The sequence below is a fragment of the Perna viridis genome, chromosome 2 (assembly GCF_037379345.1).
Source record: "Perna viridis isolate PV_CMFRI_1.1 ecotype Kerala chromosome 2, ASM3737934v1, whole genome shotgun sequence".
NCBI classification, from domain to species: Eukaryota; Metazoa; Mollusca; class Bivalvia; order Mytilida; family Mytilidae; genus Perna; species Perna viridis.
The window spans coordinates 2495631-2513153 of NC_142446.1; the positions used below are offsets into that span (position 1 = coordinate 2495631).

The 17523-nt window shown below is 32.4% G+C and overlaps 1 protein-coding gene across 1 annotated transcript in view; it reads right to left on the minus strand.

The window, feature by feature from the left end:
- Positions 1–282: 282 nt before the first annotated feature.
- Positions 283–17523, minus strand: part of LOC148623291 (kanadaptin-like) — a 45930-nt gene continuing 28689 nt past the window's right edge. Inside the window, exons 8-12 of the mRNA XM_088565040.1 lie at positions 9450–9639; positions 6629–6719; positions 4146–4427; positions 3897–3960; positions 283–365 (exon numbers count right to left, since the gene is read on the minus strand). Of these exons, the coding sequence (XP_088421166.1) occupies positions 316–365; positions 3897–3960; positions 4146–4427; positions 6629–6719; positions 9450–9639 (677 nt within the window). The 3' untranslated portion in view covers positions 283–315. The remainder of the gene's footprint in view (positions 366–3896; positions 3961–4145; positions 4428–6628; positions 6720–9449; positions 9640–17523) is intronic.

A 17523-nucleotide genomic window follows, 5' to 3' on the forward strand; every position in this document is an offset into this window, starting at 1 on the left:
ACAGTAGGGAAATTCCAGGCATGATCCGGGGACGTAAGATATTTTGATTAATCAAAAACCCCACAATAGGAGGTGCTGATCTTTAATACATATTCTGTGAAAGTTTCATACATTGGAGTCGGAGGAGTAAGGGATAAGAGAAGGGTACACCTCTGTGTAATGTCAGTGTGGGCAGAAGTTGGAAGTTGAACAGACAACTTTCACTATATGCCCCACACACTTTGCAAGCATGTGGTATCATAAGATGTCTTTCATAGACCCTCTAAATCAAGAAAAAATCACTTTGATATTATTTTTTATTCTATAAAAATTATTTCAGTATCCAAGCTTCTCATTTAAACTAGTTCTTCCATCACCAGTTTGATCTGTGATTAAAAAAAAATCAAAATATATTAAATATAACTATAGCTTTGAAAGTGAGTATTTTTTTCTTCCACACTCAGACACTTCTTTTTTTTTTCGAATAAACAATGGGTCCAACCTCTGAAGTTTAGAAATTTTGTTATCAAGTCCATTCAAAGCAAAAGTACAGAACATACCAAACAGTATCTCTCAAGGTAGTAAGTACATTTTGTAATAAATCTAGTTTTATAAATAATTTTATAATTATTGGCTATATCTTAGCCAAAAAAATCATTCAACCTGAACAAAACTCAAAGGATAATGGTATCTAATCTATACACAAACCTGCATACTTACTAAATATCACATCAATATCTCAAAAGATGTCTGAATAATCAACAGACATGGTCAGTATGATAGACTGAACATAAAACTTTACTCCCTTTTAGGTCTCAGTATCGTATTAATTTTCCCATAGACTTCTATAGTGAAGTGCATATTTTTAGGATTTTTTAAAAAATATGTAAATTGATTCAATAAAACTTTCACTTATGTAGCATTTCTAAGGACATGTGAAAAAATAATTTCCCGCAAAGAAAATAGGGTGAGTCCACGAAGATCGGACAGAAAAGTAGTCTCGAACTATAAATAGCCATTTTCCCTACTTTCACTTTCGTTTTGCACTCACCAAACCAACCTTTTCAGTGGAAAATTTTTATGATATTATGTTAGATTTTCTTTTAAAAAAGTTCTTCATCTTACAGTGTGATGTTTGCTCTATTTTATAAGTCATTGTTCATATCTTTTGACAAAATATTAGTTTGTAGAGAGGCAGAAAGAAAATGCACTATATTTTTATAGCATCCATGTTTTGACGTACACCTGCTCAGGGATATGCAATACGATACTGGTACCTATTACTAATAAACATTTCAATATAATCATAAAAGTTGTTGTTTTTCTGCTAGAGTATTCATTTTCATACTGAAAATTCAGAACATCATTGCCCTGCTATAAACATGAGTTTTCTATTAAAATTTTTATATAGGTACCCTATTCCAGGCATGAGACTAATATCTCAGTGTTAGCCAGAAAATATTACTTTTGATAAAAAGCTGCTTCATTAGTCAAACTAAGCAAATTTGTGGTTTATTCTGACATGGTAGATACATGAGCTGTACTATGAGTTCCAAATCATTATTTAATCCCCACTTGTGACTTCCATATATGGAAATATTAATATTCGAACCTCCGTTTTTGTCTTTAACTCAAGGGAGCCTCTTGTTTCAAGTAAAGTATAATGACTGGTACAACCAACTGTTTTAAACTATAGATATGGTCATTTCAATTATAATAAGTCCAAAAAAAATTATACCAATATCATAGTTTTAAAAAAATATAGCTTTTCATATGCAGAAAATACAGATTTTAAGCCATTTTGGTACCCCAGGCAGATACAAAAGGACCTCAATATGACAGGAAAAGGACTTTTTCTTTAAAACAGATAGCTATGATGCAAGAAAAATAGTTTATTGGTATAAATATTATAATAACAACTGTCTGCTTTAGATACTTTTTGAAAAAATTCAGTTTTTATATGAAAAAACACCTTTATTTTTCTTGCCGCATTAGAATCTGTCCATTTGAACCCCTAAAAAAAGTCCACTAAAAAACTGGCTGTTGACTTTTATGACATTTCTGTGTTTAAATCAACCACACAGTTATATGGCAACTCATTTTAGCTATTTATTTGAAAGAAAAACAAAAAATAAAAGAAATATTCATTTTTTCATATATAAGAGGCAATGTATGGAAAATGACTATTTTCAAGTCCTAACCACATACTTAAAATGTGTTGTAACTTGAAAACTATCCTTTATGCAGGAGTATTACTTGCTTTAGGTTACATGAATATAGATATGCTCATCATAAACAGTCAAGATAATAATTTTATTGAACTGATATTATACAAATTCATGAAAACAAAATGCATTTCCAAATTTGGTAAAGATTAACCATAAATGCAAAAAACCAGAGCTACCATAAAAAATCAGGTTCAAAAGTTGGCTAATTCATCTTAAAAGTGTTACCTGCATTGGGGTACTACTTTTTCAGCTGGTAAAGACCACTTGCTGAATATCCAACTTTACTTGAAAAACTGGCTTACTAGGTCTCAGTATCGTATTAATTTTCCCATAGACTTCTATAGTGAAGTGCATATTTTTAGGATTTTTTAAAAAATATGTAAATTGATTCAATAAAACTTTCACTTATGTAGCATTTCTAAGGACATGTGAAAAAATAATTTCCCGCAAAGAAAATAGGGTGAGTCCACGAAGATCGGACAGAAAAGTAGTCTCGAACTATAAATAGCCATTTTCCCTACTTTCACTTTCGTTTTGCACTCACCAAACCAACCTTTTCAGTGGAACATTTTTATGATATTATGTTAGATTTTCTTTTAAAAAAGTTCTTCATCTTACAGTGTGATGTTTGCTCTATTTTATAAGTCATTGTTCATATCTTTTGACAAAATATTAGTTTGTAGAGAGGCAGAAAGAAAATGCACTATATTTTTATAGCATCCATGTTTTGACGTACACCTGCTCAGGGATATGCAATACGATACTGGTACCTTTAGCTTCATAAGTAAGGAACTAATAAAATAGTTACAGGTGAATATAACTGCAGAGGATGACCCCTGAACAGTTTGGACAAATACAGTACCTGAACCAATCCATGCAAGATCAGTGAATATAACTGCAGAGGATGACCCCTGAACAGTTTGGACAAATACAGTACCTGAACCAATCCATGCAAGATCAGTGAATATAACTGCAGAGGATGACCCCTGAACAGTTTGGACAAATACAGTACCTGAACCAATCCATGATCATCAATCAGTCCTTGATCCATCAAACTGATCGGTAAAACTCAAAATCGCTCCTTTTCTTTATCACATGACCCATGATTGGTTTATGTATTTTAAAGATCTGTTTGTTTAGGTTTTCAGTTTTTTAACACATAAATAATATAACTTACTTATCTATCAAATTTACTATTTTTAATGAAATACAAAGTGTTGATTTATTATTTTAAGTTCAAAGTAAATTTAATATGACACTTTATTTGATTTGTTCCAATCAAAATTCTGAAATTTACATCAACTGATCCTCTGTCATTTTACATAACAAAACTACGATCAGATTGGTCTCCAATCATAATTTTTTATCAATCAGCAATCATTCAATCATTTGTCATAGATCCTTCAAACAGTTGCATGGATCAGTTCTGGGACTGTATGGACACATTATTCTAAATAAAATGTTTCAGCCATATCACTTTAAATCCACTGAAACTGGTACAGAACTTTGCTCAAAAACAATTTTTGGCCCCTTATTTCTTCTACTTTTCACAGCCACATGATGTTTTGTAAAACTGAATATTTGACAACTTGGCTCATATTTGACCTCAAGTTTGGGTGCCAGGGTATCACTAGTGGGCACAGGCTCAGATTTTGTGTTCTTTATAGAACACTAGTATTTTACTTTTACCTGATGGAGGCATCCACACAGCATAATCAGGGTCTTTGCAATCATAGTCGCCTTGTATCTTTCCCTTCAATCAAATAAGACCAATAACTGATAATCCATTTTCAAGGAGTACTGTATATCATGAAGAGACATTTTTATGTCTTGCAGAGTAAGTTTTATATAACATAGCATAGCATTTTTTTTTGCTGACTTACATGAAAGTGTAAATTATTACTGAAAATATCATGTAGTAAGTTAGTAAAGTTATACCTCTGTATTGACAGTTTTCTGTTTACTTCTATTCACAGGATCTTCTTTTTTCTTGGAAAGTCTTCCTGTTAACATATCTAAAGGTTGTTCCTTAGATTTAGAAAGTCTTCCTGTCATATCTGCTTCTGTAGGTTGTTCATTTAACTTGCAAGATTTTTTATTACATATTTCAGGTTCTTCTTTCAGTCTTGAACATTTATCAGGAGCAGTCTCATCCTCATCATCTTCCTCCTCAACAAATTCTTCATTCCTCTTCAAAACTTCTTTTCTAGGCTTTGTTGTCTGTGAAGTTAGATGTGTTTAATTTAGCAGGAAAATTTACTGCTTTAGTAAAGAATCCTCCCATTTACATGGTTAAGTTTGCTACCTACCCACATCTTTAGAGTTTCACCTGATTTTTTTGGAAATGTTTTTTCTAGTGAAAATTTGATTGTCTGGTACAGAACACAGTCCTTCACCTGACAGTTTGAGTACGAGTCAGAAATTGTTCCACCCGAAATAAAATACCTGTCAACCTTTTGAATGCTCAAAGAGAAAGGTTCTCCCTCTTTTCAGCTTAACTAAGAAGGAGATTTAGCATGGCAACCTTTTTTCACAGAAAAAAAAGGATAATTTTGCTAGAAATCTAAGTATAAATATATAAAATCTATGATAATCTGGTTAATCTACTGAGGGTTTCTAATAAAAAAAATGAGTAATTAGTACAACATAAGGATTAAATATTTGTTGATTCTTTCTAAAAGATTATTATGTTACATAAACATTGTATTAATATCAATTGAAATGCCATTTAGGACTTAATTTGTGTAATATTTCTGCTAAGAGGGAGATTTGGGGTGGAAAAATTGTGGGAGGGACATTTGTTTCTCCCCATGGGAGACTTTCTCAAAGTGGGAGTCTCCCTCCTAAAGAGAGAGGATAAACAGGTATGAAATAAGGGTTAATACAAATTCATAATCTTTTACTCATAACTGAACCAAAGCTGATAATACACATCTTTCTACTGAAGTAAAACACTTTAGTACAAAAACTTAACCTAACTACTATGTGAACATGTACAAAATGTTCATCATTAGCGTAGATCATACATATTACATAGAGTATTCTGTTCTGTCATCTTGCAAAATACAGACAAATATGTTTTAAATTCATTAGTAGTATTTGATGCAAAAATAATGTTTTTGGGCCACAATTAAAAAAATTCTAGATTGTCATCCAACTTTTTTTGATGATTTTTTAAATTTTATTTTTTATTTTTCTTACAGTAACTGTCACTCATGCCGAAAAACAAGTGTCATTGTTATCTTTATTTACATGTGCTTGAAGATCAACTTTACCCACACAAATGTACCGAAAAAGCTCTATCTCGGTGATTCTATCTCTGCTGCTACACTCATACCAGTTTTCATCAATTCAGGAACATTTTTTTAAAGAAATAGTAGCGAAAAACTATTATTTACAAACTGGAAGTTACTAAATAACTATAACCATAAACCAGGTCTGCACAAGACACAGAATATTTCTGGAATTTGAGTCTGGTATTATTTTTTGAAACACATCTTGAGTGTGAAAAATTGGATCAGATGGGGATGACTATCTAGGAATTTTTTTTTATTGTGGCCATAAATAATCTTAAAAGAATATTTGACATAAAAATTAGTAGGGTAAAATTACAAATAGCCTCTTTCAAGGGGAAATAATTTTGCAGGAAAATTATTTCACTTGGGAGATAACTTGGCAAGAAAATGTTCTAGAAATGTAATGGTTTTTAATATCACGAGAAAAAGAGTTGGTGAGCCCTAATATGAAAGAATGTTAGTTAAGTAGCAGACTATAAAAATCAGACAGGAGGTGATTCATGCATGTCAAAAACCCACCAAATTTATGTATATTTTTTATTCAGAATCAGTTACCGCCCACATACAGTCTTAGTTTTTCATTTGAGCCTTGCACTTTCGAGATCAAATTTATATAGAATGTACATGAAATTAGCACTTTGCAAGAATTAATCTTTTTGATTTGGTTTGATTTGACGTAGACCAAAAAAGTTTTCGTTTGTTCCATGGTTTTTCTACACCATGAATCATCTTACCAAAGGCAGTGTCTGAATTTAATATGGTCTGGTACTTAAATGTTCTTTATATAACTTTATAAGAAGTCCTATATACCTGTTATACCGGTGCCGTAATAGTGAAAACTTGCTACAGCATCAATATTTAGGCTCAATTATCTTGAAATTAAGTTCAGTCAAGGTCATCTTTGAGAAAAACTACGAAAATCTATACACCAGAAATATGATCTACCTTGTATCATTCATGTTCTGGACAACTGATAGATAAATGGCAAAGCTATAGGAAATGGGTGATGGGAGCAACCTGATTGTCGAAGTTCATCAATAATACAATATTTTTAACTAATAATCTAAATAAAATTATGTCTTAAACAAATGGTCTATGATCTAAACAATATTTTTCCATACATACAGCAAATGGTCTTTTCTGTGTCTTTTTTTTCCCGACAATTGGTAATTTGTTGACAATAGGAACAGACAACGGCTTTGGTAAGCTTTGAAGACTGAAATTGGAAAAAAAACTGTGAGCAATGCTAATTTCTCAGGATGATGCTCGTCTTACTGCAAATAACGCTAACCATGGTGCTCAAGAAAATGTGGCATATATAGAACACTACTATTAATAGGAGTACCACATTTATTCATTGTATTAACTGCAATTAGATAACTTATCATTATCATCCAATCAGACTTCTTTTGACATCTGCTGTTAGAAAATGTAAACTAAGTAAAGGAAATTCTCAGAGAACACAGTTGTAAACTGTATTGTTGTTTACATTGTACAATTTCAAAAGCTTGCTTACAAAGTATTTTGTATATGCAATGAGTATCTCATGACTTAAAAGTATGTTTACATTTCATTTTATTTGGGAATCAAAGTACTCATGTACTGAATCAATTTTATCGATTGTTTGAATTTTTACGTCTCAAATAATCGTCAAATTGCAATCTAATTACAAAGGACATTACAAAAAGAACACACCAATTGCATAATGTACTGATGCAATGTGCCACTTTACGTAATATTCAGGTTCGATGACGGTAAATACATGGAACACCTAGATAAATGAACACAAAACTCTCCAACAAACTGCGTAATTGAATTACAAACTACTAGTTGGCCTTTTCCGGTTTCTAAATATTTTCCAGTCGAATTTTAATTTATCATCCTCCAGGTTGAAACAGTCTGTCAAATCATCCAAACTTAAGCCCCCACAATCATTGAAATAAATCATGGCCTTAGATACATGTCCCTTTCCACTAGCTACATTCCTCAGTTGATGAGCTTAATAGCTCTAGTGCTACAAGTTATATGTATCGCATAGACATCTATGTGTCATTTAAAGTGCTTAGTTTCTTAGGCATCTAGTTCCAGACACACGTACATTAACATGAACGCCAAAGTCTAAGAATACAAGTTCAACAATTATGTAAGTTGCAGACAACTCTAAGACATGCACTGGAGCACCGGCAGCTCTACAATCTTGCTCCATTACACATGGCCAAAATAGCCCAATAGAAGGATTATTAAAAGAAGCAATATCACCAGACCACAGACTGACACCATTCCCGATAAATTCATCATCGAAATTCCTATGCCATCGTTTAAGCAAAATTTAATTTTTTATTTGTCATCTCCGGGCTTCCGATGACACGAGGCGGAAACCGTAATAAAAATACATGACACTGTGCATGATGGTTTCGGTGATTATGCTACTCTTCTGTAAAACACTTGGCAAAAAAATTAGTGGCAAATGATAGCATGGAACCCCTTTCATTATATAAGTTTCTTGATCGGAACCACTGCCCTCTTTTTGTAAGTATATTTGAATCCCAGGGCCTGGACGAAATATCAGAATGTAGGTCCAGCATTTCGACTATTTATAGTCTCCCAGGGTGTTCATTTCTATCTATAGTATGCTTCTAAAAATAAATAGAAAACTTGAATATATTGACAGTGAACAACTGATTGCATAGGAATAAACAGGTACTGATAAGAGATTAGAGGTCAACTATTTTTAATTGGATCATTGTTAATACATATGTACAATCCTAATTAATCAGCATAGTTAAGTTTGCAGAAAAAGTTGTTTATTGAGTTTGTTTATTGGCGTAAATAACATGGAATTAAATTTTATACGAAATACCTGTAAAATGGACCTATCTATCTGCATTTGAACATAACTGGGGTATGCCAATGGGACTATTTTATTGTGGTGGTGTAAGATAGTGTAAGATAATTGCAGATGCTATCAGGCTTTACAAATCTAAAGGCTCTGGCAACTGCTATATCAATTCTGATCTTCAATCTAAATTGATAAAAATGCAGTTAATTTGGAGAGCTGGAAAAAAACAAAAAACAAAAACAAAAAAAATATATAAAAAAAACAAGATGTTGCACACTATGTCATGCTAATAATACCCCATTCAATCACTTCAATCAAAGCTGGGAAAGGAAGACACTGTACAAGTCATCATACCAAATATCTAATAATTCCCTCCAATAGAAGCTGAGAAATCTGTTACCAAAATGTTCATTATGTACTACCTGAAAAATGTCAATAGGTAAACAGAAAATAGTGGTTGAATTTTTCCTTAAATAGATTCCACAATTAAAAGAATGTGTTAAAATGTTTTAAGCCGCTGTAATGAGTAGTTGCTGAGAAAAGTGTGAAGAAAATTTCAACTTGCAAGAGTAATCAATGGAACCAAGATTCTAGCGGAAATAAAAAAAAAATGTAATCCAGGGACAAAGACCAGACATGGAAAACAGACACACAAACCAACGAACATAAAATAACTAAAATAACACATACAAAGCAACAAAAGTAAAGGATCAACTCAGACTCCACTAAAAACTGGGAGCATGGACTAGGTGCACCAGTTGGGTAAGCGTCCTCTGCATTTCTAGAAACACCTGTCCTACAAAAAATAAACAGTCCTCGGTAAACAGGAAGTTGTTGTATAATTTTTCCGAAAATGAATCCCATCATACGTCTCACCTTCAGGAAGAATACGTTAAAATTTCAAGCTGCTGTGACGAGTTGTTGCTGAGAAAAAAATGTTACAGAAACACAGACATGTTTCAATGCTGTGATGAGTTGTTGATGAGAATAACAGACATGCGGACAAAAGTAAAACAGTATACTCCCCTAGTCCTTTGGAGAAGGGGTATGATAATAATAGATAATACTGACAATAACTGAAATAAAAGTCAGTCCAGTAACTCCCACCTTTTTAATTCTGGAAGTGAAGCTGGTTTTGCTATGTTCACTAGTTTCCTGACTTTGGCTTCCTCTTGTTTTAACTCCATAAGTTGCCTCTTCAATGCCATTTTTGTTTTTGTGTCCATAATCCCCGACTTTATAGCATTCATGTAGGCATCTAAAGCATCCATATCTTCACTGTCCATCGCAGCAGCATCTGTAATTGAACAAGATTATTTATAAGAACTGAAAGCTGTCAACAGTATGTAGGTTAATCATGCTGGCATGGCAAAGGGGTGAGATTAACAGAAGGAAAGGGAAACTTAGTCATAATGACATGACTTTTGGCATTTCAAGAACAACAACTCTAGAAAGAAGTTGATGTACAACTTCAACCCAATACAAAAATAGATTTTTGTATCATAAAAAGTAGAGGCTCTAAAGAGCCTAAATCACTCACCTGGCTTGATAAGCAAAATTCTGGTTTTTTTTTTAAGGCGGCCATGTTTTTTCTCGGATAAAATTTTCTAACACTCATACCTCTGGAACGATCATATTAATTTTCTTTGAAATCTGTCCAGAAGTTCCTGAGGAAAAAATTCTTGAAAGTGATTTCATAAAAAATGGGTCAAAGCCAGAAATGGCTGCGTTGCCATTGAAAATTACACCAAGTCGAGTAACAGGGAGTAGAAGTGCAACAGACCCGTAATCGCACCCCAAGATATGGGACCCAATACTGAAGTTGCATACCAAGTATCTAGTGACTCTCATCTATAGCTGCTGAGAAAAATGTTGCACTTAGGAAAATATTTTCTCCCCCTGCCAGCCCGCCGCCTGCCCGACCGACAGTCCCATTCTATAAGCTGTTTTTCACACATACAAATCAGCCAAAAATAGCGAAAATATGTCGTACAAGGGCAATAACTCCAACATGGCTTAACTGATTTACATGATAATTTAACCACAAATAGATCTCATCATGCTGAACACTTTTTCCACATCAGAATTTTGCTAAACCTAATGATTTTGGACATACATGCGAAAAACTTCTGTCTGACCCAATGTTTCATTTTTAGTAACAGTGGCAATGTTTTTTCAATGGATCTAAAATCCCAATTTCAGCTCTATGCAGAATATCCTTAGGAATATTCATACTAATTGGTATATTATAGTGTCAGAAGAGAAGAGTTTTAAAAAACTGTCAACAATGATGACAGACAACAACGATGGATGTCTAGTGATGCTAGTAGCTCACATGGTCTTTAAAAATGTTGCTTTCTTTCTGTTATAATTTTCTAAATATTAGCCAAAAATGACAAAAAAACATCATGTTTGGCCTTTAAAGGTCAATTACTGTAAAAACTAGAATACTGTGAGCAAGCTCACTAAGAGAATACTGCCCTTTCCACTTCAAATGGGTTTAAATGTAAAACACTTGTTGGATTATCTCCTTTTGGAATCATCCAACAGTAATTATATTCCTTCATGCACATCTACATATAATACCCAACCTTTCTATAAAATTTCTTCAAAATCTCTTGAGCAGATAAGGAGTTGTGCTTATAAGGTTTTACCATATAAAACCCTTAATTTGGATAACCTCCCATTGGAGTCCAACAGTAATTATATTCCTTCATGCACACCTACATATAATACCCAACTTTCCTTTCAAATTTCTTCAAAATCCCTTGAGCAGTTTAGTAGTTGTGCTTTCAATGTTTACAATGTAAAATCATTAATTTGGATTATCTCCCTCAGGGGTCTTTTAACAGTAATTATATTCCTTCATCCACATCTACATATAATGCCCAAATTTCCTATAAAAATACAAGAATGTCTCTTCAGTTATGCTCATGAGGTTTCAACATGTAAAACACTTAACTTGGAACATCTATATTAGGAGTCCTCAGACAGTAATTATATCCCTTCATGCAAATCTACTTATGATATAAAACCCTCCTATAAAATTTCTTCAAAATCCTTTGAGCAGTTAAGGAGGAGTAATGCTGACAAGAAATGTGGATAGACAGACATACAGCACAACAGACAGAGAGACAGACAGACAGGATGATTCATATACACTCCAAACTTGTTTGCGGGGGGTATAAAAAAGTAAACCTGCTTACCACATCCAAATCAAATAGGCACCTTTCTATGTAGTACAAAAACACATTGAACTTAGATTTATCAATTGTAAGTGCACTGAATGTGTATCAAAATTAGTCAAACCAGCTGAGAATGTGTACTTCATAAAACTCATATTAGGCATCTACTACAAAAATACCTCCATGCTGTCATAAGCAGACAAGGTACAAAATATGGATTTTCAGTATTATTTATTAGTCAAATTTGTGAAAAACACCTATGATCATCATACAATTAGTATAATAATTTTGAAAGCCTTATTTTCAAATCATGGCAATGGTATGCACCTCATTTGTCCTGGGAATTTACAACGAATTTTGAAATTTATTCTTTGACATGCGAAGTAATGGAAAGTAGTGAGAACTAACCTAGACCCAACACATTATGACATATTTGTAAAGCTCAGGACTGTTATATTCATTCAAATCTACATAAAGCTCCAATGCTCTGGACATCACAAAAAATTTACTATTGGTGTACAAAAGACGCATCAAATCAATTAATCCTCACAGGAAGACCAATGAATAGTCAACGCCACAGTCTAAAGGACTTAACAGACCTCTGAAATCATCAGAAATTGATATATCAAATTAAAAAAAAATATATGTTCAGTCTTAAATGCTTTGAAAGGCCACTATAAAAGTAAATTTGTACACCTTTTAACTGCCATGTGACTTCTTGGACAGAAAATTGAAAAAAATATAACAAGAAAAAATCTTTTAGTTTATAAATGGGAACACAAGGTAACAATGGAGGAAAACTACTGTAATGACTGAATGAAACACTCTTTGACCAAACCAATCCTTCTGTCCAGATATTATCCAGGGAATGTATATGAAAACATGAGAGAACTAAAATTAACACGATTAATGCAAAATGGAAATTTGCTTATTAATCAGGTTTTTAGTTTAAACATATTTTATTTCAAAGAATACATCAATAAATGATATAATGATATTATAATACAACACAAGGATTCAGAAACAAGCTGAAGCTTATGCTAATCTGTCTCCTCATAAACAACGAACTATCTTAAGACAATCATAGCATTCTCTTATATAATTGTGTATCTTTGATGCAACTATCTATAGGAGATGTAAGGGTTGAATAAAGAATATGTGTTGAAATTGAAGAGGGATAGATAGGAAAGTATACAAAAAGGGTATTAAGGAGTAGAAATGCACAGAAGATAACATACAATACAAAGATATATATGTATATACACAATTAAGCATTGACAAATCGTTTACTTTTTAAAAAGTAAGTTTGCACCTTTAAGAATCTGTATTTTGTTCTGAAGTTAGAGCATCAGACCCTTTGAGAAGAATGTCAATATCAATATGTCAATATCAATATGTCAATATCAATATGTCAATATCAATATGGAAATTCAAAGTATGTAAAGTGTTATGTTGAATCTCTGAGTAATTGTTACATTCAAGTAAAAAGTGGCTATTTATTTCTCTTTGTCCGCAGATACAGCCCGGACTAGCCACCAGATCTCATCTGTACAGATGCTCAATTGAGAGAGTTGCTGTCCATGTGCAATCTGGCGTGCAAGACCTGACCGGATCTACTACCAATATTATAGTACATAGGTTTATTATGATCATTCGAAATATTAATATGCATTTTGAATATATTCAAAGACCAAGAATCACAAGTGGTGCCTGGAAGGTCAGGTTTTTGTTAGTATGTACAGGAATGAATTGAGGATAAAAATTTTAAATCATTTTAAATTGATGTAGCTTTACTTGCTGACAGATATTTCATGCATTTCAAAACTAATATAGTATTATTATATACTATAGTACAGAATATACTAAACACAACTATACTATGAAACATTGTGTTACATTTCTTGTCTGTGAAAATTCACTTCTTCATCACTTCCTCATACCATGGTGTCATTTCTCCCTTCTTTGCTGGCAGGGAGAAGAGCATGCGCCAAACATGGTAGATGTATAATCAACAGATTTCCATCAAAATTTGAATTTCTGATGGATAACATGAAGGTTAGCTACTTGAATATACAATATACATTGCAACTTATTGATGAGGTATTGATCACTGACACGTTAAATCCAATTTAACACACTTTGTGACTGAAATATCATATGTCTACCTGGTCAACTACATCTGTCACGGCCACCTCCATGGAACAAAATAATGACATTGATATTGACATTGAGTCTAAAGAAATTATGATACCCAACCAGAGAATAATTCTCAATTAAGTGTTATATCCAAAACACCAGGTGCTAACAAGCAAAATTTGCTTACCTGCTTCACAAAAACAAACAAGCAGGCAGATCAGAAGGCAAAACGTGATTGGTGATTTACGAGATCATGGTTCTTATAATACAATTGCTTAGAAAAATCCATAGTCAATAAGGTCATAGAAGCTATGAGAAGTCCTGACGTCTCAGAAAGAATAATCCGTATCATTTCTGAGAAAATCAGTGAGACAATATCTGAGTTGATCACTACTAAAATCCAAGAATGTGTAGAAACTAATATAAAACCACTAACAGAAAGTACAGAAAAGCAACAAGCAACCATTGCAAGCCAAAATGAAAGAATATGGAAAAGTATGATACAAATCAGAGAACTCAATAGTAAACTCAATCAAAAGCAATGAGTTTCTATACTTAAGAACAATCATGCCAAAGAAATAGAATCTCTACATCAAAAAATAAATAAAATCAGAACAAGTATGAGAACATCAAGAACAGGCGTTGAGGGAAAGCACACATCATACCGTACACACAGAGGCATTCTCAAATAAGATAAAAATTAAAAGGTAATCCCAAGGGTATTTTCAAAAAGGAAAATCTGCTGGCTTACAGAACTGGACTTAACAAGGCATTAGCAGACACCAAGAAAGACATAACTCATTCATTCTTACTGATGTTTGTGTATATGTTGAAAAGACAGCCAATAGTACCAAACCATCAGTCTACAATATGGAAGAGATAAACTCTATTATTTACTTTAATTTCAGAGAATTATGAAAATCAAACAGTCATTCAACCAGCAAATGCACCTAGAAGTCAACCCACCGAACCACCTACAGGTCAACCTGAATGCACTGAAGTGATACTGTAGAGTACATTTCTAATTTACCTGGAGACATATCAGATCATGATGCACCTGTCATGTATATAAAAAGTGGGAAATTCCCAACAGTGTTTTAAAAGAGAAATATGACAACTACATGAAAGAGTAGATAAAGTTTGATGACCAAATGGATAATCTTCATTGGGATAAACAGTCTAACAAAAGATGTCATGATCTTCACAAACCAATTTATTGAAGTTGCTAGAGAATGTATTGAAACAACCATTTGTATATATAACCATTTGTACCAGTAATAAACTCATGACAGAAATTTGAAAAAGAGACAGACTAAGAAAACATTGCCAGAAAACTAAAAAACAAAAATATCAATAAATAAAAAAAACAAAACAAAACAAAGAAACAAAGTTAATAATTTAAACCAAAGACTGAAGTCTTCAAAGTCACTAATCGTCAAACATTCTATGCCACTGCTTCAACATCCAGGCAAATTCAATGATCCACTGAACTTAACTCCAAGTTAATCAATGATTTTCTTAATACATGGACTTGGTTCAGAATTAAAAAAAAATCACAAATTTTATTTAGCTGAAACTTGAAGACTTTAGGTCTATTGATAATATACATTCATGTTCGTTTCAATTTCACATCTTTTGACATATTGTATACTTGTATATAACAAGCAAAATAAGTGTATTCCCTTTTTGAAAATAATTCATACTTGACAATGTTTCAAACCTCATTAGAGCTTTTATTGTAATGTTTTATATGTACTGACTTTACTTTTGAACTTTGAACTTTGTTGTGTAACACAACAGGCTATGATCAGCCAACTCCAAGCGAAGTTGCAATATGCTCTATTTGAAATCGGGTGGCTATGTAACCGTGATGACCCAAAGGTTTCTCAATCAAAACAACTGGGAGACTAAGTGTTTCTCAGCTATATTACAAAAAGTTTAATGCTAATTGATCATTTCATCTTAAATGTAAACTTCCTGATATCATAGCAGTAAAAAACACATGTAGAAAACATATACATGTATAGTATTCATGAGGTACATTTTGATTTGGTATTGAGCTAGAATTAACAGTTCTATGACACCGATCAGCAGCATACGGTGGTGTAGTAAAATATTAGCAACTTATAAAGATGGCTAAAGAAATTTTGAAAAGAATTTAGCAAAAAAAATTGTTCTTGAAAATGCTTCCTATTCAACGGCTTATTGGAAGATAATGAAAATCTAATAATATATGTTATAGTATTCCCCCTCTTTAAAGCATTAAATGGTCTACATGATATGGTATACCAAGACGATAACAACTTTAAAACATATCAAACCTAAATGATGACAAATTTCCTCTTCCAAACTTCACTCAAAAATCCAACACAACTATAAATGATGTGAAGCTCAGTCTTGAAGATGACACTGATCATTAAAACCCTAAATCCTGACAAAGTGTCAGGACAGGATCAAATAAGTCACAAAATGTTAAAAATATGTCAGGATAAAATTGCAATCCTGCTTCTTAAGATTTTCTTAAATCACTTCAACAATGCAAATTTCCATCTATTTGGAAACTTGCTAATGTCAATGCTATCTTTGAAAAAGATAACAACACGTTACCATCGAATTACAGGCCTCATTAGCTGTGTAGGTAAAATCATGTAATGATGTGTTTACAAATATGTGTTTAATCATCTCAGAGATAATGATCTCATTTATAAATACCAATCAGGTTTTCTACCCAAATTTTCAAACGTGCATCAATTGATTGAAATGTACAATAATATTCTCAATTCGCTCAAAAACAGAGACATCAGCTGTCTTGTAATCTGTGACTTTTCAAAGGCATTCAATAAGATATGTCATAGAGGATTACTTCACAAAATGCATTTCTACAATATACAAGGAAATATTCATAAATGGATCAAGAATTATTTAGAAAATAGACATCATAAAAAGGTAATCAATAACTCAGCATCAGAAATGTGTACAATCAAGGTCTGGGTACGACCTTTTTTGCGTCAACATCATTAACAATTGTAGTTGTTAATGTGGGCATGAGAAAGAAGATGCTTATCATTACTTCCTAGGATGCCTCTGATATACATATGTGAAACATGTCTTACTTCAAAATCTGAGACTGCATTATAAATACTGATTTTCTTACCAGCAGAAATTGCAAGCTGTTAACTGTGGAACAGAATGAACACGTTTTTAAAACACGTCTATGAATACATTAAGGAAAGTAAACATTTCCTTATAGCTTAATAGTTGCTAAATGTTTGGTCTTAAAGACATCATCATCATCATCACTGAGTCAGTGATCAGAGAGAACATCTATATTTGCCGTGCTGGTATTATTGTAAAATATGTTGGAGAAGACTACATAAGTTGATACAACTTGTGTCCGATTCATTACTTTATAAGTAGTAAAATATGTTTAATCTAAACTAAACTAATGTAGACAGCCTCAGGATTTTGGTGACTAAATGAAGTAAAAATCCAGGAAGTAGTTTCAGAGAAGAAAAATTAATGACAAGTAAGATGTAAAGTGATGGTCAAAAATGTTTGATTTAACTGAAAATTCTGATTTTATCAACAACCTACATAGAAACTTAATAAATTTCTGAAACGACTAATTTAAAACAAAAAGTAAAAAGACCGTCATAGGCTAAAATTTGTCAAATTGTAGGAAAATTTTAATTAAATCAATTACTCATCTAGATCTAACTGTTTATAGATAGTTCAATTTAGACAGGTTTTTGGTTTCATAAAGTTAGATAAAGATAGATTTCTGGTTTAGAACTTTCACAGACAGATTATACAAAATCTATGAAGTTAAACAACCAGTAAGTCTTCAGATAATATGATAA